This window comes from Bos grunniens, chromosome 3 (genome assembly GCF_055505025.1).
Source record: "Bos grunniens cultivar Pamir isolate PY7600 chromosome 3, Bosgru_T2T1.0, whole genome shotgun sequence".
Lineage (NCBI taxonomy): Eukaryota > Metazoa > Chordata > Mammalia > Artiodactyla > Bovidae > Bos > Bos grunniens.
Genome location: NC_141167.1, coordinates 70,103,116 through 70,126,089, shown reverse-complemented (window position 1 = coordinate 70,126,089; position 22,974 = coordinate 70,103,116). Strand labels below are relative to the sequence as shown.

Here is a 22,974-nt window from a genome sequence, read left to right as displayed (position 1 = left end):
ATTTGTACATTTACAAAAACCTAGAATTTTCTCAAGGTGTGAAATTTTAGAGATAACTTCCTTTTAGCTGGTTTTCCAAATTAAAAAAAGTACAGATTGTGGCAAATGTAATATTTTATAAACTATTAAATATGAGAAAATTTCTACCCTAAAAATATAAAAACACTGTTAAAATTTTCTAATTTTGCAGGTATGTCAGGAGGAAAGAGTAAAGAGAAAAAATATGGTTTTGTTGAAAATAAAACATAAGACAGTCCTTAAACTTTATATCATTCTTTTTAGAATCACATAAAAATTCATTTTATAGATTTAGGTTTATATGGAAATTATTGGGGAACTCAGTTGATATTCTTTAAATAAGAATTTAAATGACGTCAGGGAAAAATATAGGAATAATGATACAAGAGCTGTAAATATAGTTTAGCTAATGGATTTTTTCCTTTTGAAGGTTATATAGCTTTAAAATATATTTTGAAGAGATATATATAATTTCCAATTTTATTTTTATTAAAATAGCTGATGAAAAATACATTAAATTATCTGTAATTCTACCATACACCTTCTACTATCTCTGTTCTATAGGAATTATAAGACAAAGCAGGTTCCTAGAAATAAAATTACAAGGACTGGTTTGTGGTCAGCAAATGACTGCACAAAAATATACAGGTAGAAATTAATTCAAGATTTCTCCCAAAGATCAGTAACTCAAACTAGAACATAAGAAGTGTTATAAAAAAGAGAACCCAGAAATACTCCTTTATCTGGGATTTCCCAATGCAGTAATTATGCATAGGTCAGGACTCATTATAATTCAACATATTTAAGATTTTAAAAATTATTTTTACACTGATGTAGTAGATTGAAAAGTTCTTTTTGACAATTAGTTGGAATGCCAATAACATTTTGTTGTAAGTATGTGTATGTGTTTGTATTTACATGTATTTTATATTAGCACTCTGCAGAACTAAGATAAAGAAGATTGTTTGGGATCCAACTATGAAATCCTTTAAAAAACGGAGAAAAACAAAGTTTACTTTCAAACAGAAGAGAGTTGACTGACACCTACGCATGGAATGCTGATCTTATTTTTTCACACTGAATCATACAGATGAACTGTCATCTAAAAATCAGAACAGAAATAGTCACAGGAAAAAAATTTCAATTTATAAAGACCTTCTCATGACTTTTGTTGTTTCATAGATTTTGTTGTTTTATTATTTTGTTGGATTTCTTTGCAAAGTATTCCTGAGATCACATCTAGCTACACTAGCATATTATACTCCTAACACAAGACAGAGCAGATCATATTCTGACTAAACCATTAAAGAATTTAATATATCCATGTGTTATCAAGAATATATTATATCATATATGTCTTCCATGTTTTATAGTACAGAAATGTTTGCTTCATAAAATACAGTCTCTTAAAATGTTTTGAAAAATAAACTTACTGAATCTGTCAATATTTTTCCTAAGGTACCTGCTTTAATCCAAAAATAGTCATGAAGCCATTTTTAGTTCCACACCCTCAATTTTCTATTGTAACATTTTGAACACATTCTGAGCAGTATACCTCCTTTGTTTAATGCTAACATTTCAAATGGTACCTATTAAATGTCAAAGACGACTGTGCGGCTCCTGCGGGACACTCCGCAATAGCACACATCATATCACTGAACCAATCGATCGTGAAATAAAGCCATCTAATCTAAGCAAAACCACAAGGAAGGGTATCTTATGCAAAAGAAGATGGAAAAGCTTTATGGAAAAATATATTTTGAAAGGGAGAGAAAGTATGTTTGGTAATCTGTTCTGTATGGGTTACATTTTCTATACTTCTAATCTCTCTACAAGAATGCTTTTAAGCAAATTTGCTAGAACACTTGCTAATACAAAGTAGAATTATATATGTATGTATAAAGGAAATGAGTTTCATTTTCAAAAAACAAACAAAAAAAAGCATGATTTATTAAAACTGCCTAAACATACTATCACTAGTTTCAATTAGCAGGCTGTTATCGAACGGAAGCAAATAAACGTTAACCCTACCACTTACTGGAATTCCTTTAAAACATCCCTTGTCACAATTATAGGAATAAAAAATCTCAAGGCTAACATACCTGCTTGGATTTTCTGTTGATCATCTGTGCTCATCAGCTTCCAGCTTTCTGTGTGACGAACAGCATAGAAAGACTGAACCAGGAAGATCCACAGCTTATCACGCAGAGCCTGGATCTTGCACGTAAAACCCTGTGTTCAGGCAACAAATCAGCAGCTGGTGAGAGCCACATTGTCATAGCAACCAGTCATTATTCCTTTCCGAATCTACTTACTCCTAAGCTAGATCAATGATGTCATCACTTAGATTTTTAAGATCGTAGGGTACAAGTTATTTATGAAGGCTTACTCTTCAATAACAGAATTTTATAGTGAACACGAACCTTACTCTTTCACTCTTGTCCTTTTAACCACTGTTTTAAACTACCAATAACCTTTATATAAATACCTTCCACATCCTTTTCAAATCAACTATGACATTACAAGGTCAAATATCCTATGCAGTAATAATAAATATGATGACAATTTTTTGTCATTCTTGTTGAAAAATTGTCAATATTTGCAATTAGCTTATTTATTACCATTCATGAATTGTTTAAAAATAAAATATATTTTAATTTTGCCTTTTCCCAGTCAATCCAACTTTAACTGATTTTTTCCTTAAAACAAAAAGGAATTAAAAAATATATTATAAAATTAAAAGATACTGATGATTAAAACTCTAAAACATCCTTTAAAATTCTTTAAGTTTTATATTTAGGAAATTTAATGGAGAGACTGGGGAGAAATACTAAAGTTACGCTGTACCAATTAATATTGCTACCAAACTATGCTTAGAATTAGCCAGCCAAACTTCTAAATTTCTAAACTTCTATAATTATAGTAAGTCCATTTAGAGGTAAATGAAATTTTTAAAATTATGCATGACAAGAAATCCCAAATATACATAAAACTTCAGACTATAACCAACCCCCAGGTATCAAACACTTAGTTTTAATGAATCATGCAACATTTAAAATATGTATATATTTAAAAATCTTATAATACTTTAAATATTTCATAATTTTAATTAATTTTTATGATATTTAATACCATTTCTTTTGTACTGTCAGAGTTCAGTAATGTGTCCAGAGCCATAAGAAGCGAGCAACTATTCTCAGTGGTAATGTTTTCTTCAACAGCTTTAAAAATTTTGTCCAACAGATCAGATGTGCTACTCATTGCTTGTGACTATAAAACACAGAAATTGACATATAATAGGAATATGTGTAAGAAATGTGGAAGTCTGGCATGCATCTGGCCATTCATAACTGGTTGTATGAATTCAATCAGAAAACTTATTTCTTCTGTTAATAATAATATAATTATTATAATTATAATAATAAATATTATACTAAACCCTTTCCTCTGTTAAAAATATCTGCGTGTGCACACACACACACACTTCTTAAGAGCCAAAACAGTACTAAGACAGAGCCTAGAAATAAGTAATAAAAGTCCTTTAGTAACTAAATTTAGAGAATGTGGGTCCCAGTAAGACAGAGAATTTTTCATGGACCATAATTGTATTACTGCTCAAAACATCTTTATGACTTCAATTTCTAAAGTACGGCTTAGCTGACTGAGGACTGGAGTTGGCTATAGTTACACTGTGCCTTGCCAGGGCACTCCAACCTGTCCCTTCCTCCCTTCATTATCTTACATATGAGCCAAAAATCCTGTCCATCACTGCCCTAAATCCTAGGCAAACATGCCATCTGGTATGGAATTTACTTAAGTCATACTAATTTAATCAAAGGGAGCCTGCATTTGAAAACTCTTACATAATTATAATCAAAACACAAAGATGGGACTAAATATAGGATATAATTTTAGACATAGTACCTGTAAGAGAAGAGCAAAATTTTCACTTTGAATGATCTTGGAGAAATTTTCTATAATAAATGCAATGCATTCTTCTTGGAGCTGAGATGCCATGATCAATGCTGACTCTGTCCACTTCACTCTGGGTAAACTGACGATTAGCCTGTCACTTTCCATCAGAAGAAAAGCAGCATTCTTATCATTCTTATAATTTTGAAAATATTGGGGGAAAAAGTTAGATTACTGCTCATAAAAAAAACTTTTCAAGCAAATTAAATACTTTCATTTTCTTGTGATGCTTCCTGCAAAAAAACCAAAATTCCAGATAGCTAATATCTTTGTCATTAGCTTTACATATTTATTCATTCATTCAAAATTATCCTAAAAGGGCAAACTTTGAGCTGGAAACAAATCACCTTTAAAGCAAAGTTAAAAGAAACATGAGAGCAAAGTTACAAAATAACTACAAAGAAAAGCCTGACTTCCCTGAGATTTTTCACTACTGAATTAATTTCTGTGCTTACAGATATTCATAGCTGCATGGAGATACACTGACACAGTATTATTTCTTTTCTGACTATAAAATACATGTTCTTTATTACAAATTTAGAAAGGGTAAAAATCACTTCCAAATCCAAGTGACTTGCTTCTTCCTAAGACTCTTTTTATATTTTATTTATTTAATAATGATTCATTTTTACACCATAGGAAAGAATATTATGAATATTTATCTCTATGAAAAAAATGGAATGACAATTCACAAATACCATGTGCTCCAAGGAAAACGAAAAAATGGCAACTTATAAATTACTGTATTTTATTCATTTCATTTTTAATTCTTAAACAATCCTTAAATAGAACATACCTATTTACTGAATAAATAGTTATCTGATCAATTGTAGTAGACTGAAAAACATAGCCACAAATTCTTTGTAGCTCAGCTCTTCAAGAGGTGGACTTGACTCCTCATCCCTTGATTCTAAACTAGCTAGTTCACTTGCTGGCACAAACAAAGATATTGTGCAAGTTTCAGAGCCTAGATCTCAAATACCCTTGTAGCCTGTATCTTTACCTTCTTGGTTCTGGGACCACAAAGCCAAAAAGAAGCCTGGTAAGAAAGCCCAAGGGTGCAGGAGGCCCAGCCTCCAACTTGGCCATCAGCTGAAAGCAGACTCAGGACTGAGCTCAGGCAAGATATGCAAAAAAATCACCCAGTCGACTCACAGAGAATTCAGTTCAGTTCAGTTCAGTTGCTCAGTTGTGTCCGACTCTTTGCGGCCCCATGAACCACAGCACGTCAGGCCTCCCTGTCCATCACCAACCCCCGGAGTTACCCAAACTCATGTCCATCGAGTTGGTGATGCCATTCAGCCATCTCATCCTCTGTCGTCCCCTTCTCCTCCTGCCCCCAATCCCTCCCAGCATCAGGGTCTTCTCAAATGAGTCAGCTCTTCGCATCAGGTGGCCAAAGTACTGAAGTCTCAGCTTCAACATCAGTCCTTCCAATGAACACCCAGGACTGGTCTCCTTTAGGATGGACTGGTTGGATCTCCTTGCAGTCCAAGGGACTCTCAAGAGTCTTCTCCAACACCACAGTTCAAAAGCATCAATTCTTTGGCGCTCAGCTTTCTTCACAGTCCAACTCTCACATCCATACATGACCACTGGAAAAACCATAGCCTTGACTAGATGGACCTCTGTTGAGAAAGTAATGTCTCTGCTTTTTAATATGCTGTCTAGGTTGGTCATAACTTTCCTTCCAAGGAGTAAGCGTCTTTTAATTTCATGGCTGCAATCACCATCTGCAGTGATTTTGGAGCCCCCAAAAATAAAGTCTGCCACTGTTTCCACTGTTTCCCCATCTATTTGCCATGAAGTGATGGGACCAGATGCCATGATCTTCATTTTCTGAATGTTGAGCTTTAAGCCAACTTTTTCACTCTCCTTTTTCACTTTCATCAAGAGGCTTTTTAATTCCTCTTCGCTTTCTGTCATAAGGGTATGTCTTCTTTATATCTGAGGTTATTGATATTTCTCCTGGCAATCTTGATTCCAGCTTGTGCTTCCTCCAGCCCAGCATTTCTCATGATGTACTCTGCATATAAGTTAAATAAGCAGGGTGACAATACTCAGCCTTGACGTACTCCTTTTCCTATTTGGAACCAGTCTATTGTTCTATGTCCAGTTCTAACTGTTGCTTCCTGACATAAATAACAGGTTTCTCAAGAGGAGAATAAATTTTATCAATAGTTTAAAGCCACTTAGTTTTGGGGTGATTTGCTACACAGCAATAAATAACTAGAAAACCTGGAAATTTTCCCTGATCTCTACACCTACACCAGATTCCTTTTACACATCATTGTATCCACAGGGCCTAGTATAGAACAGGGTCATAGCAGACACTCAAATGTTTATTGATCTCTAAGCACATCAGAGACTTAGAGTCTGTAAGTGAATTCTTAAGCTAAATTAAGTTTAAACTTTGAACATCAAAACTTTAAAAATTTCACCCATTTACTAAGAATTCTTTCAAAACATATTATATACTTCCCCTGCTTTATTTAGAGTAAAAAAAATTGTAATATGCTATAATTCAAGTCTTTAAAAAATTTACATATTTATTATAATTTACTGTTATCCTTTCCTCCACTGATGACTTCCTGAGTAATTGTGCAATTACTAAGAGTTTTAGGCAATAAACCAAATTTGTTCTATTATAGGGACTGTTCTAGTATTAGAGACAAGTATAATCAAATAAACTTGGCAGGTATCTATTAAATGCTTACTATATTCATAATGTTATGTGCTCTGACAGTAATCTTTTTAAAAAATATAGATGTATAGTTGTCATAATTTAGCTTGAAATTTATTGGAAAACTAAAATATGGACATAAATGCTAACAGATGGTATGTCATCTTATTCCACACTGATCTGAATATATAATAATATTAAATGTTAAGAGTAGCTTGAGGTTCAAAGAAGGAAGGAAATGTAATATACTGCTAGATCAAACATAAAATTTTAAATTCAATAGTTACATGGTTCAAATTTCAACAATATATAAAAGGCATTACTAAGAAGTCTCCCACTCCTGTCCCGAGCCACCTATTTTCCCTTGTCCCAATCAATATTACTTATTTTCTGTATTTTTCCCGAGTTATCTTATGTATAACAAATAAAAAAGGTAATTTTTCCCTCATTTTCCTCAAATGGAGGCATTAATATGCACAGTACTCTGTACTTTGCTTTTATACTGAGCGTACACCTTAAATATTTTTGTTATCAGAATATAAAGAGCCTTATTATTATTTCAACATCTACAGAACAGTCCCTAATATGGACATAAGATACAACCAGACCTCTACTTGTAGATATTTATGTTGTTTCCAGTTTTTGCTATTACAATGTTGTAATGAAGAACCATGTAGATAACATTATTTCACATGAATGTAAATATATCTATGGGATAAAATTAATATGCTGGGTCAATATTGCTGGATCAATACTAGTCTTATCTAGGAACTGCCTAATAACTGAGCCTAAGGAATAGGCTTGGATGCCAGTGATCCCAAGAGAGTGAAATAGGGAAGGAGAGAAAGTCAATGGAAGGATATGTTTCCTAGCTGATTGCTAACAAAAGTGTGATCCGCAATACCCATCACCTGAAGCTTGTTAGAAATGCAGAATCTCAGGCTCCACCCCTGACTTACTGATTTAGAATCTACATTTGACCAAGACTCTGAAGTGGTTTTTTTTTTTTTTTGGCTGTGCCATGCTGCATGTAGGATCTCAGCTCCCCAACCAGGGATTGAATCCTGTGTCCCTTGCAGTGGAAGCATGGAGTCCTAACCACTGGACCGCCAAGGAATTCCTGATCCTGAAGTGTTTGTATATACAGTTTGAGAAGCAATAATATATAGCAATTGTTGTTGCGGGCAACAGGGGATCAGTCTTGCTTGGTATCCCCTGAAGAGCTACAGAGAATACAATTTGAATTATTCACCTAAAGGGCTAGATCAGGGATATACTTAGTTACTGGTTCCCGTCTCCTGTTGGTCAAGGTTTGTGCCCTGGTATATTCCCTTTCACGGTTTGCATAACTGTGGGTACCCGGGGTGGAGCAGCGGTGAAGCCTCAGAACAGGAAGTGAGAAGTATGTGTGATGTGGCTGAGGAAAGTGTTTTCAGGTCACACCTGCGTGCAGCTGCACGCTGCAGCAAATGGCTGAACACACATGGGTCAAGAGGACAGGAGGTGGGGCACCAGAAGGATATAAACATTGCTAGCACATATTCAACGCAGTGCTGTTTTCCAAACTGTAGTTTTCTCCCCTAGCAACCTAGAGAAATATATTTAGTGGCTTACAATCAGCATTAGAAAACAAGAAAGAGAAAGGAGAAAAATATAAAATATCAGAACATCGTATTTAATATGGTATGTATTCATTTTGGAAACTTGTTTCAGTTCTACATGTGTGAGTGTACTGGGTTATAATATAAAAAGAACTTGCTCTGGGTCAGTCAAAAAAGTTTGAAAAACACAGCAAAAATTGTACCAATATATTCCCTTTCCAGGAATGGAGTACTTCTTTCCTACATCCTTGTTAAAATAGTACAAATTTCCTTTATTTTGCTCCCTACTAAATTGATAGATAGATATGCATTTATAGAATATGGTCTGACACTGTAATTTTTTTAAAAATGTATTTATTTGGTTGCACTGGGTCTTAGCTGCAGCATGTGGGATCTAGTTCCCTGACCAGTGATTGAACCTGGGTGCCCTGCATTGGGAGCATGGAGTCATAGCCATTGGACCACCAGGGAAGTCGAGACACTGTAATTTTAATGTCCATTTCTCTTAAATGAAGTTGAGGACTGTTCATCAAATAAGAGGCAATGTATTTGCTTTGTGAACTACCTAATCTTATGCTACATTTAGCTATTTTTAAAAAATCAACTGGTAGGAACTCTCTGTAAAAGAAAAATTAGAGTAAGAGTATGATATAAACGGTCTTTTGCCTTTTGATTTTGTAGAGGATGAGATGGTTGGATGGCATCACCAACTCAATGGACATGAGTTTGAGTAAACTCAGGGGGTTAGTGATGGACAGGGAGGCCTGGTGAGCTGCAGTCCATGGGGTTGCAAAGAGTCGGACATGACTGAGCGACTGAAATGAACTGAACTGAACTGATGATAATTTTTAATATATAGAAATTTTGCATTTTTATGGAACTAAATTATTTTACAGCTTCTAAATTTTGTATCCTCACTGCCCTGATGAGGTTATAAACTAATTCTTCCAGGGCTTACTGTAGTATTTTAATGGCCTCATTTTCTTTACTTTCAAATCTTTGATCCATTTGGAATGTATACCGGCATACCAGGATGTGATATATAGATCCAGCTTTTTTGCAGCAAAATTCCTGGTTGTTGTCCTAACATCATATACTGAATAAACACTGACTCATACTATTTAATTCTTTTGATACTGTGTCAATTAAATAGCCTTCAGTTATCTTTTGGTCTTAGGACTAACAGCATTTTATATATGTATATACACACACACACACACACACATACACCCCTTCAGTTTTACCCCAGTAACTATTTTTGTTTCAATTTTTCTATATTTAAGAATGATTCATAATTTGCTTTTTTAAAAAAAGGCTTAAACAAAACATTTGAAACAGAAAATTTAATCATGCTTTGAAATAGCTCAAGTAGTCAGAAGCCCTAACACACACCTTTCTCCTTCTACTCACTTCTCTACCCTGCTGTCTCTTCTTCCCCAAAGCAACAGTTTGTACTTGGTAGGAGGGAGCAGCCGTTTCTTACCGAACTGCAACATAGTGACCAAGAAGAAGTCCCTCATATTAAAATTAAAAAAAAATTCTCCGTAAATAGTCCAATGCAGCACATTCTTACCTCCACTGGTATAGGACAGTGTTTGGCACATTACTGATGGAGTAATGTCCCTGCCATTGAACTGTATTAGAGCCAAAGAAAAGAAAACTGCTTAACCTTTCATTTTTCTGGATAACATATTTTAAATTTTAATTTGAAAAAATTAAAAATATTCTATTTTATTAAAAAAAAGCAAATATATTTTATTTATATAATAAAATATGAAGATTACATTAAGGTTTGAATATCCACAAAGAAAGACAAAAGTTTACATTTTCATTGTAATCACTGTGATGTCAAAAGGCTTTTAATCATATGGAATGTTTGGTTGTTCTGATGGTCATTTTTATATGTCTTAAAAGGAAAAATCAAGGATTTACAAAGCTTACAAGAAACTGATTAGAGCTATAAAACCAAAATAAAATATTGTAGGAGAGGGAGAGGCACAGTATGAAGAGCTTATTCTTCAAATATACTTAACACTTGTTTAAAAAAAAAAAACTTATTGAGACAGTCAGTTAAGATCCCTCCCAATCTGGCCTTAGCCTCTCCCCAGACTCATCTTCTCTCATTATTTTAGTTACAACACAATATTGGCACTGCTTGGTCTCCAGGGCCATGGTCACATTTTAAAATTCTGTCAGGAATGCCCTAACATACTTTTTAATTTTGAAACTGTCTTCTATCTTCCGGTTCATCTCATGTTACTTCTATCCTTCTAATCAGAATCAGTTGTTTTTTACTTCTGTAATTCCATGTATATACCTGAATTATAAACTATACTTATTCATTTATTTACCTATCAATATATACCAAGTACCTACAATGTTCTAGGCATTACCCTAAGGCTGGCGCTACAAAGGTAAATAAGACTCACATGGAACTTAATGTTCATATTCATCATAGTCTAACTTGTACTTTGCATCATTATTTAAGTGCCTATTCTTCCAGAGATTTGTGAGTTCCTTGAAGTCAGGGCCCACACTTCCAAAAAAAGCTTCTTTGCCCATGTTGAACATCTATTATATTACCTTTAGAATGGCAGCAATTGGTTTTAATACCTGGCTTTGTCATTTACCAACACTGTGAATGTGAATAAAGCATTAACCTTTCTGATTCGTTTTTTCATATACAAAATGGAGGTAATAGTACCTATGTTATACATGATTTCAAAAAATAAAAAGTATACTTTGAACCACAGAGGTCCTTTAAAAATCCACTAAATAATAATAATAGTTGCAATAGTAATAAATGACATTTTTACTTCTATTGAACTGAATTACAACTGGGCCATTTATTTGCCTTCATGAATAGAGATTAACTATTCAATGACTAAAGAAACTAATACAAAATCAGTCAGTTCAATTCAGTCGCTCAGTTGTGTCACACTCTTTGCAGCCCCATGGACTGCAGCATGACAGGCTTCCCTGTCCATCGCCAACTCCTAGAGCTTGCTCAAGTCAAACTCATGTTCATCGAGTTGGTGATGCCATCCAACCATCTCATCCTCTATCGTCCCGTTCTCCTGTCTTCAATCTTTCCCATCATCAGAGCCTTTTCAAGTGAGACAGTTCTTTGCATCAGGTGGCCAAGTATTGGAGCTTCAGCTTCAGCATCAGTCCTTCCAATGAATATGCAGGACTGATTTCCTTTAGGGTGGACTGGTTGGATGTCCTTGCTGTCCAAGGGACTCTCAAGAGTCTTCTCCAACACCACAGTTCAAAAGCATCAATTCTCTGGTGCTCAGCTTTCTTTATAGTCCAACTCTCACATCCATACATGACTACTGGAAAAACCATAGCTTTGACTAGACGGACCTTTGTTGGCAAAGTAATGTCTCTGCTTTTTAATATTCTGTCTAGCTAGGTCATAGCTTTTCTTCCAAGGAGCAAGCGTCTTTTAATTTCATGGCTGCAGTCACCATCTGCAGTGATTTTGGAGCCCCAAAATAAAGTCTGTCACTGTTTCCATTGTTTCACCGTCTATTTGCCATGAAGTGATGGGACCAGATGCCATGATCTTAGGTTTATGAATGCTGAGCTGTAAGCCAGATTTTTCAGTCTCCTCTTTCACTTTCATCAAGAGGCTCTTTAGTTCTTCTTCATTTTCTGCCATAAGGGTGGTGTCATCTGCATATCTGAGGTTATTGATATTTCTCCCGGCAATCTTGATTCCAGCTTGTGTTTTATTTCCAGCACAGCATTTTGCTTTTAACTCTGCATAGAAGTTAAATAAGCAGGGTGACAATATATAGCCTTGACATACTCCTTTCCCCATTTGGAACCAGTCTGTGCTTTTGTGTCCAGTTGCTTTTTGACCTGCACACAGATTTCTCAGGAAGCAGGTCAGGTGGTCTGGTATTCTCACCTCTTGAAGAATTTTCCAGTTTGTTGTGACCCACACAGTCAAAAGCTTTGGCATAGCCAATAAAGCAGAAGTAGATGTTTTTCTGGAACTCTCTTGCTTTTTCAATGATCCAAAGGATGTTGGCAATTTGATCTCTGGTTCCTCTGTCTTTTCTAAATCCAGCTTGAACATCTGGAAATTCATAGTTCATGGACTGGTGAAGCCTGGCTTGCAGAATTTTGAGCATTACTTTACTAGCGTGTGAGATGAATGCAACTGTGCAGTAGTTTGAACATTCTTTGGCATTGCCTTTCTTTGGGATTGGAATGAAAACTGACCTTTTCCAGTTCTGTGGCCACTGCTGAGTTTTCCAAATTTGCTGGCATACTGAGTGCAGCACTTTCACAGCATCATCTTTTAGGATTTGAAATAGCTCAAAAATAGTTCTTGTTTTTTTAAAAACAACATGGCAGAGTAGGAGGACATGCGCTCATCTTCTGTGAGAGCTCCAAAATTACACCGAGCTGCTGAACAATCATTGACAGGAGAATGTTGGATCCCACCAAAAGAAGATACAGCACGTCCAAGGGCAAAGTAGAAGCTCCAGCAAGATGGTAGGAGGGGTGAAATCACGTTTAGAATCAAACCCCATACGCACCAGAGATACTAGGAGGGCTCAAATAAAACCTTTTGTGTACCAGGACCCAGAGACCCCACAGAGACTGAGCCAGACCTGCCTTTGAGTGTCTGAATGTCTTCTGTGGCAATATGGGTCAGTAGTGGCTTGCCTCAGGGGCAGGGGCTCTGGGTGCAGCAGACCTGGATCATAGAGCATATGGCAAAAGCACTCTTGGAGGAGGTTGCCATTAACCCCACCATAGAGCTGCTGAGCAGAAGACCCACAAACTGCAGAACAATTATACCAAATGATGCAAAACATTAAGTAACAAAACTATAAAGTCCTTCATAAAACAGATTTAGATTTACTTTTTACAGTGGTATCTCATCAGCTGATGGCCTGAACTTATTTCTTTAGTTAGATTTAGATATCATCTTCTATATAACCCAGTATGACATACTGTTCATGGTTCAACATAGAAACAGAACCACTAAGAGGTGTGTATATATATATGCTGCTGCTGCTAAGTCGCTTCAGTCGTATCTGACTCTGTGAGACCCCATGGACGGCAGCCCACCAGGCTCCCCCGTCCCTGGGATTCTCCAGGCAAGAACACTGGAGTGGGTTGCCTTTTCCTTCTCCAATGCATGAAAGTGAAAAGTGAAAGTGAAGTCGCTCAGTCGTGTCTGACTCTTAGCGACCCCATGGACTGTATAGCCCACCAGGCTCCTCCGTCCATGGGATTTTCCAAGCAAGAGTACTGGAGTGGGGTGCCATTGCCTTCTCTGGTATATATATATACACACATACATATATATATAAAGTATTATTAAAGGGATTTGACCGTATGCTATTATGGGAGCTGGCTGAGCAATCTTTGTATATGATGATGTAGTTTGAAGTCCACAGGGAAAGCAGTTGAGAAGGGATGATGGAGGGATAAGGACAAGCTGACACCCAAGAGCACACGCTATAACCCACATGGATGGGCTCATTTCAGGTCTCACTGCCTCCAACCTGGATGCAATGAGTGTCCTTCAGGAGATGCTAGGACCCTTCATCACAGAGCTAAACATGTCCCTGGCCCAGGGGTAAGAGAAAGCAAAGAGGATAGGGAGCAAAGTGAAGCAGTGCAAAGAAGGAAATTCTGGGAAGCACAGTTTATTCTAACCAAGCTGACATACTGCAGAGACACCACAGTCCATCCCTTGTTAATTAGGTACCCATACAATTTCTTTAAATCATAGTTAACTCCTAAATGGAGACAGAAAGTCATGCTAAAGCCTGACAAATACAACTATACAACAAATATGCTAACGCTTTCCCTAAAATAGGAAACAAAGTCTCTTGTTTTGCCTTTGGGTGATGTTCACGTTCTTCAAACTGATCCAAACTTCCCCTTGGTATCCTGAGATACTAAGATATATAAAATTAACTATTATTAACATGTCTTATATTAAATGGTAGGGGAATGAGACAGTGGTAGAAAACAAAAATACTTGGTTAATATATACAAAAACATTCATATAAAAAGGGGAAATGAGGATTTCCCTGGTGGTTAAAAATCCTCCTGCCAATGCAGGGGACACGAATTCAATCCCTGGTCTGGGAAGATTGCACATGCTTCCCAGCAATTAAGCCTGTGTGTCACAACCACTGCACCTGTGCTCTAGAGCCCATGAGCAGCAACCACTGAGCCCAAGAACTTAGAGCCCGTGCTGTGCAACAAGAGAAGCCATTGCAATAAGGAGCCCATGCACCACAACTAAACAGCAGCCCCACTCACCACAACTAGAGGAAGCCCACATGTAGCAATGAAGACCCAGCACAGCCAAAAAAAAAAAACAGGTGGGAATCAATATGTTTATATCACAACTACTACAATGCTCATTTCTGAACCTGGTCACGTGGTCATACCGAGTATTTATAATTACCTTTTCCCACAATCATTCCATGTTTCCTTTGCCCTCAACAAGTACCTATGCTATTTATAACTCTTTTATCTGGTAAGGTGGCCCAAACTTTTATTCCTGAAGTGCTATTTAAATTGGGGTTTTTAACTGATTTAATCACAAGACAGGGGAGTACTGCATTCCGGATGTACTCTTCCTTACCCACATTATATAGTATCAACCCAATTCTTCCCTAATAGGCTCAATCTAACAAGAATTCCTCTTCTCTATCTGTTGATTTACACGGTGGCCATAAGGAGGCAGTCCCAACTTCCACTTCAATGGTATCATGTGTGTCCTCAGGTAGAAGCATTTATCTCTTTGGAACTAAGACCTCTAGACCAGCAGATCCTAAAGTTTCAGAGACGGGAAGCAAAAATTTTGGTAGTGGATCACGAAGAATAATTACACGTGAAGCCACTTTCACTTCCACACCTTGACTTCTGGACTTGTGGATCCTAGTTATGTCAAGAAACAGCACAATAAATCAAAAACTGATTTAGAGCATATACAACCTCCTGGAGGACACTGCACCAGTCCTACAAGGCTCTGCCACCTGGCTGCACTGCAACCAAGTCTTCAAAAGGCCATTCCTCCATGTTCTCAAGCCCGCTGCTTCAGGGTGACAGGGCGATGCTAGGACAGGTGAAACTGGTAAACACGGGCCCACTGCTGCACTTCATTTGCAGTGAAGTGAGTTTTTTAGTCAGAAATGATGCTGTGTAGAATAGTACAGTGGTGAAAAAGGCAGTAAGTCCATGGACGGCAGTTTTACCAGAAACACTGCCTTTGCCATGATGAAAGGCATGTAATTAATCTGCCACCTCTTGGAGAATGGTGCCGCTGTTTCAGTGTCGTCCCCTAAACTACCTTAGTAAGTGGAGGTACATATTACGGAGACAATGCCCCTTGCCCCTTTTGTTCATCAACAAATATATACTTTCTAGTGATTATGCTTCTCTGATTGAATTCTCCATTTGGTATGGAGGAACAGTCTTAAAGACAGGTTCTGAGAATTGGTTCTGGGTTATCTGGAATTGGCTCTTTCATCTTGTTTTTGTAACACAATTTTACTTGTGTATTTAAAACACTGAGAAAGTACTTATATAAAATTGAGTAAACTTTTTGATGACAAACACAAAGTATTCAGGTTATACTTACTAAAGAATGAATCAACATATTAAAACAACTTTTCTGAATCTCAGGAGGTACATTTGCAAAGCTTCTTTCAGACCAAAACCTTGCAAAGTGCTTTACAATCCACCTATTGAAAATAAAAGAATCTCAAGTTAAAGAAATGAAAATATTTTTCATTATAATATATTCAATAATATTTTGGTTTTCAATGATATAAATTTTAAATATGTATGTTTTAACTAACCCTAACAGTTAATTTTGTGAGTGCTGTAATGGACTTAAGTATGTTTCCTTTTCTGTAAACACATATTTTAAACGCACTTTGGGTTATGTGCATGGATTTTAATGTAAGTAACCATGGTTCAGCTAAAAAAGTCGATCCCAAGCATCTTGAGTAATATCTAAGTCAATACTTCTTCTCAATTGTTGTTACTAGTAGAGCATTAAGCTATTTACATTGTGCTTAAGAAAATAGGCCAAGTCTAAAATTTCCCAGAAACTTAGGAGAATGGAAAAACAAAACCCCTAAATCAATAGTATCAGTACTATTTCAGATCACTTACTTCATGCAGTCAGCAAAAAGACTTTCCACTCCAACTGAATGAGCAATAATCAGGCATTCTAATATAGATGCCAACCTTCTGGAAACAGGCTAAAATTGACAGAAAACACTACATTTACTCTTTATCAACTTATAAGGCTAAAAGTGGTTCATAAAAATGATCTGATTTATATACCTAAACTACAGAATAAATATATGTAATACAAAAGTATTTATTCTTTTAAAATTAAGTATCACTGATAACCTTTTTTTTAATAGCATTTGAGTTCTTTTAGCTGCCAGAATGAACAGTTTTTATTCTAATTTCTTTTAGCATAAATATTTTCTAGACTAAATGTAGTATAATAATTCCTAGCACATCACAATGCAACACAACCATAGGGTCTAATCTGCTTCCTAAAGTAGAAATGTAAGTACATGTGCAATGGGAGATCCTACACTGACCTCAGGCAAAATGACAGAATTTAATTAGATCATGATTATATGAACATATTTTAAAAAGTACATATACAGAAGTAATGAACTAAAACAATAAATAAATAAAATGTAGACACAAGTATTGAAAAACTCACTGTTCTTCGTATTAAACCTCAGTCAGTCAGTTTAATTCAGTTCAGTTGCTCAGTCTTGTCCAACTCTTTGTGACCCCATGGACTGCAGCATGTAGGGCTTCCCTGTCCATCACCAATTCCTGGAGCTTGCTCAAACACAAGTCCATTGAGTTGGCGATGGCATCCAACCATCTCATTCTTTGTCATACCCTTCTCCTCAGCCTTCAATCCTTCCCAGCATAAGGGTCTTTTCCAATGAGTCAGTTCTTTGCATCAGGTGGCCAAAGTATTAGAGCTTCAGCTTCAGCATCAGTCCTTCCAATGAATATTCAGGACTTATTTCCTTCAGGATGGACTGGTTGAATCTCCTTGCAGTCCAGGGGACTCTCAAGAGTCTTCTCCAACACCACAGTTCAAAAGCATCAATTCTTTGGTGCTCAGCTTTCTTTATACTCCAACTCTCACATCCATACATGACTACTGGAAAAACCATAGTTTTGACTAGACGGACCTTTGTTGGCAAAGTAAGGTCTCTGCTTTTTAATATGCTGTCTAGGTTGGTCATAACTTTTCTTCCAAGGAGCAAGTGTCTTTTAATTTCATGGCTGCAGTCATATCTGCAGTGATTTTGGAGCCCCCCAAAATAAAGTCTGTCACTGTTTCCATTGTTTCCCCATCTATTTGCCATGAACTGATGGGACCGGATGCTATGATCTTAGTTTTTTGAATGTTGAATTTTAGGCCAGCTTTTTCACTCTCCTCTTTCACTGTCATCAAGAGGATTTTTAGTTCTTCACTTTCTGCCATAAGGGTGGTGTCATCTGAATATCTGAGGTTATTGATATTTCTCCTGGCAATCTTGATTCCAGCTTGTGCTTTATTTCCAGCACAGCATTTTGCATTTTAACTCTGCATAGAAGTTAAATAAGCAGGGTGACAATATACAGCCTTTGATGTACTCCTTTCCTGATTTGGAACCAGTCTGTTGTTCCATGTCCAGTTCTAACTGTTGTTTCTTGACCTGCATACAGATTTCTCAGGAGGCAGGTCAGGTGGTCTGGTATTCCCATCACTTGAAGAATTTTCCACAGTTTGTTGTGATCCACAAAGTCAAAGGCTTTGGCATAGTCAATAAAGCAGAAATAGATGTTTTTCTGAAACTCTCTTGCTTTTTCAGTGATCCAACAGATGTTCACAATTTGACCTCTGGTTCCTCTGCCTTTTCTAAACACAGCTTGAACATCTGGAAGTTCACAGTTCATGGACTGCTGAAGCCTGGCTTGGAGAATTTTGAGCATTCCTTTGCTAGCATGTGAGATGCGTGTGACTGTGTGGAGTTTGAACATTCTTTGGCATAGCCTTTCTTTGTGATTAGAATGAAAATTGACCTTTTCCAGTCCTGTGGCCACTTCTGGGTTTCCAAATTTGCTGGCATATTGAGTGCAGCCCTTTCACAGCATCATCTTTTAGGATTTGAAATAGCTCAACTGGAATTCCATCATTTCTACTAGCTTTGTTCGTAGTGATGCTTCCTAAGGCCCACTTGACTTCGCACTCCAGGATGTCTGGCTCTAGGTGAGTGATGACACCATTGTGGTTATCTGGGTCATGGAGGTCTTTTTTGTGTAGTTCTTCTGTGTATTCTTGCTACCTCTCCTTAATATCTTCTGCTTCTGTTGGGTTGTGTATCATTTCTGTCCTTTATTATGCCCAGCTTTGTATGAAATGTTCGCTTGGTATCTCTAATTTTCTTGAAGAGATCTCTAGTCTTTCTCATCCTATTGTTTTCCTCTATTTGTTTACAATGATCACTGATGAAGGCTTTCTTATCTCTCCTTGCTATTCTTTGGAACTCTGCATTCAAATGGGTATATTTTTCCCTTTCTCTTTGCCTTTGGCTTCTCTTCTTTTCATAGCTATTTGTAAGGCCTCCTCAGACAACCATTTTGCCTTTTTGCATTTCTTTTGCTTGGGGATGGTCTTAATCACTGCCTCCTGTACAATGTCACAAACCTCCGTCCATAGTTCTTCAGATACTCTATCAGATCTAACCCCTTGCATCTATTTGGCACTTCCATTGTATAATTGTAAGGGATTTAATTTAAGTCATAGTTGAATGGTAAGCCTTAATATGTGCTACATACTGCCTGTGCCATGTATTTTCAGGTTTTGGACTATGTTCCTAGGCACATCTATTGCCCTTTTGGGGTGAATACAATTCAGTTTCTTTTTGTACGCATTCACTAGTTGTGACCTGAATTTATACACTTAATAAAGACCAGCAATCAGCCCATTTGTATATATAGTATCTAAATATGTACTTCTGAAGATACTGTGCCCTCAGAGAAGGGCAAAAGCTTCTTCAGAAATGCCTCCACCATCAGTTCAGTTCCAACTCTTTGCAACCCCAAGGACTGCAGCACAACAGGCTTTCCTGTCCATCACCAGCTCCCGGAGCTTGCTCAAACTCATGTCCACTGAGTTGGTGATGCCGTCCAACCATCTCATCCTCTGTCGTCCCCTTCTCCTCCTGCCCTCAATCTTTCCCAGCATCAGGGTCTTTTCGAATGAGTCAGTTCTTCACGTGCGGTGGCCAAAGTACTGGAGCTTCAGATTCAGCATCAGTCCTTCCAATGAGTATTCAAGACTGATTTCCTTTAGGATGGACTGGTTTTATCTCCTTGCAGTCCAAGAGACTCTCAAGAGTCTTCTCCAACACCACAGTTCAAAAGCATCAATTCTTTGGTGCTCAGCTTTGTTTATGGTCCAGCTCTCACACCCATACATGACTACTGGAAAAACCATAGCTTTGACTAGACGGACCTTTGTTGGCAAAGTAATATCTCTGCTTTTTAATATGCTGTCTAGGTTGGTCATGGCTTTTCTTCCAAGGCACAAGTGTCTCTTAGTTTCATGGCTGTAGTCACCATCTGCAGTGATTTTGGAGCCCCCAAAAATAAAGCCTGTCACTGTTTCCATCGTTTCCCCATCTATTTGCCATGAACTGATGGGACCAGATGCCATGATCTTAGTTTTTTGAATGTTGAATTTTAGGCCAGCTTTTTCACTCTCCTCTTTCACTTTCATCAAGAGGCTCCTCAGTTCCTCTTTGCTTTTTGCCGTAAGGGTGGTGTCATCTGCATATCTGAGGTTATTGATATTTCTCCTGGCAATCTTGATTACAGCTTGTACTTCATCCAGCCCAGCATTTTACATGATGTACTCTGCATATAAGTTAAATAAGCAGTGTGACAATATACAGCCTTGACGTACTCCTTTCTGATTTGGAACCAGACTGTTGTTCCATGTCCAGTTCTAACTGTTGGTTCTTTATCTGTGTACAGATTTCTCAGGAGGCAGGTCTGGTGGTCTGATATTCCCATCTCTTGAAGAATTTTCCACAGTTTGTTATGATCCACATAGTCAAAAGCTTTGGCATAGTCAATAAAGCAGAAGTAGATGCTTTTCTGGAACTCTCTTGCTTTTTCTATGATCCAACAGATGTTGGATTTCCATAAAATTCCATAATTTCCATAATATTCCATAAAAAATATTAAACTGCAAAATAATTTGCTGTTTAAATGCAATGGCTGGCAAACCAGCTTGTGCTCCAAAATTAGTCCATCACTCTTTTTGTGAATAAAGTTTTATTGGAACACTGCTATGCTGTTCCATTTACAGACGGTCCATATCTGCTCTTGGTCTACAACAGAAAGCCGAGTAGCTGTGATAGAGGCTGTATGGCCCATAAACCCTAGAATACTAATTATCTAGCCTTTTACAGCAAAAGTTTACTGATCCCTGACTTAAAGTGATAACTGTAGCTTTCTAAGAATTTTACTTATATGGAAATGCTGATTTCCTAAGTATTTTTATAATAGGATAACAGGTCTTATAGTCATTTTCAAAACCTGTGTATAAAATTTGGGAGGACATCTATTTAAATCATAACCTAAAATATATATGTAAATCAGTGGCAAATAGCATGTAATGTAAAACCCACTATAATCATATAAATGAAGTTCTAAAATTTAGTTGAATAATGGCAAGATTATGACGTTAATGAAATGACTGAAGCTAGCTTGCCAAGAGTTCTGGGGCCAATTCACCACCACATTATACCCCAACATATATTACTGTGGGATGAGCTATTATAGATTTACTATATTTAAGTCACTGCCAAGAAACTGTATCATTGAGATCTAGAAGTTAAAAATTATATATTCAAAAATATATATTTATTAAAATATATAGTGTCAAGGTAGTAAAGCAAACAATTTCAAGATCAGATCAATAAAAAGTTTGCTCTTAAATATCTGTTACTACAGTAATATAGACTATATTAAAATAGAATAAAAAAGTTTTCAACAAAACACCATGTTGATAATTCAAAAGAATTTCACCTTCTGTTATTTTAATGACAAAAAATATGTTGTATTTTTTAAAATTAAGGGGAATTTTTAAAGTAAAATATAGGAAGCTGCACGTAACCTATGTCTACTCTTGAACATACTAAAAAGTAGAAGTAATGGTCCAAGGACAATCCATAATAGAGATTGGTCTTAAAATGTTTCATGTAATTGGTTTATTGAGGAATCTCAGTTTAAAGCAGATACTAACATCAAACTTTTTATCCCCAGTTAGTGCTATCAACCAAGCTGTGTCAATTTCACTTTTTTTCCATCCTTTAATGATTACAGGTGCATTCTAGTACCTTCTGGTTTCTTTTGGTATTTAAAATCAAACACCTATTTCACACTTAATTTAAATCTTTTGTTCCCCATCACTGACTACACTTCCAGTTGGGGAGATCTGGAATGCAAATAGAGCATGATCCCTTGCTCTGCCATTTAGTGGGTCTAACTCCTTTGGAATAGGGCTGTGGTTGGGTATGGTCACTTTAAGTAACTAACCAGTGACCAGCAGGGTAATAGGAAGATGTCCTTGAACGCTCTAATCCAGATGTTGGTGGCCTTTGCTAATGTGGTGGCTCATTAAGTGACAGACTGAAGTTCTCCCCAGCCTCTCGGTGGACGAAGGAACCTTCTAGGATTCATGATGCTCAATGCCTCCCTACATGGGACACAGTATTATTTGACCCTGTATCAGCCTCTTCTAATCTTCACTGAACCACTAAGGTCCTTTTCTTTTCTTGCATACCGTGTATACTTGGGGTATGGAATGGACTTTTATTTTTTTTCTGTCTATGACAATAACTACTGTCTCTAGTCACCAGGGTAGTACTGGCTTCTCCAGCAAGCCTCCTCCTCCTTTTAGAAATCTCCATATTCAAGTATATTCTCACTGGTTCCTGAGATATACTCTAGGCTCTTCCAAGAAATCCCTTAGTATTTTCTTCTTTGATAGAAATCCCAGAGTGGTCCGGTTATATAGATGTCCATGGTAGATGTCCATCTCAGGGCTGAGAGGACACTATATCCTCATTGCAAATATCCCTATCTTTAATGTTTATCTGGGATAGTCTTGGATCTCCCTGCTAACTTTCACTTGGCAGGGAAGATGAGGAAAAAAGATGAAAGAGAAGGAAAAGTCTTTTTACTAGGATTCTTTACTTTCTACAGTGCTGAGGATACCACAGACTATGCCCCTTCTTCTAGTTCCCTTTCTTATAAAAGCTGGAATGAACGGTAACTGATTAAAGGCTTGATAAAGGTTACCTGAGGAGTTTAACCGTTTCTCAGTAAAACAGGAAGGGTTGGTAGTGGTGGTAGACCCAGTTTATGCCTCTGTTTTAACCCATGGGGTGATACCTCAGATACAACTTATAGAGAGATAGGAAAAGTCCTACCCAACATAAAAATCTAAATTTAAATATGCTTAAAATTATTAAAATTACCTCATTACAATGCATATTGTTGGTTCAAGTATCCAATAAGAGGGGACTATTTATGTAAACAATCCTTTTAATACTTGTTTTTTGATGATTATAAACATAATACATGACCATTGTTTACAAAGAA

The 22,974-nt window shown here is 36.8% G+C and overlaps 1 protein-coding gene across 11 annotated transcripts in view; it reads right to left on the bottom strand.

Annotated features, from left to right (window-relative positions):
* Positions 1-22,974, bottom strand: part of BTBD8 (BTB domain containing 8) — a 93,769-nt gene that overhangs the window by 14,881 nt on the left and 55,914 nt on the right. For 9 of the 11 annotated variants that reach the window (XM_086391121.1, XM_086391123.1, XM_086391127.1 and 6 more), the window contains 5 exons: positions 16,444-16,532; positions 15,905-16,007; positions 3,943-4,125; positions 3,151-3,288; positions 2,121-2,250 (listed from right to left, as the gene is read on the bottom strand). In XM_086391121.1, coding sequence (XP_086247247.1) covers positions 2,121-2,250; positions 3,151-3,288; positions 3,943-4,125; positions 15,905-16,007; positions 16,444-16,532 — 643 coding nt within the window. Of the gene's footprint in view, positions 1-2,120; positions 2,251-3,150; positions 3,289-3,942; positions 4,126-15,904; positions 16,008-16,443; positions 16,533-22,974 lie in introns of those variants that run through there. The other 2 variants (XM_086391122.1, XM_086391132.1) reach the window with 2 other exon arrangements.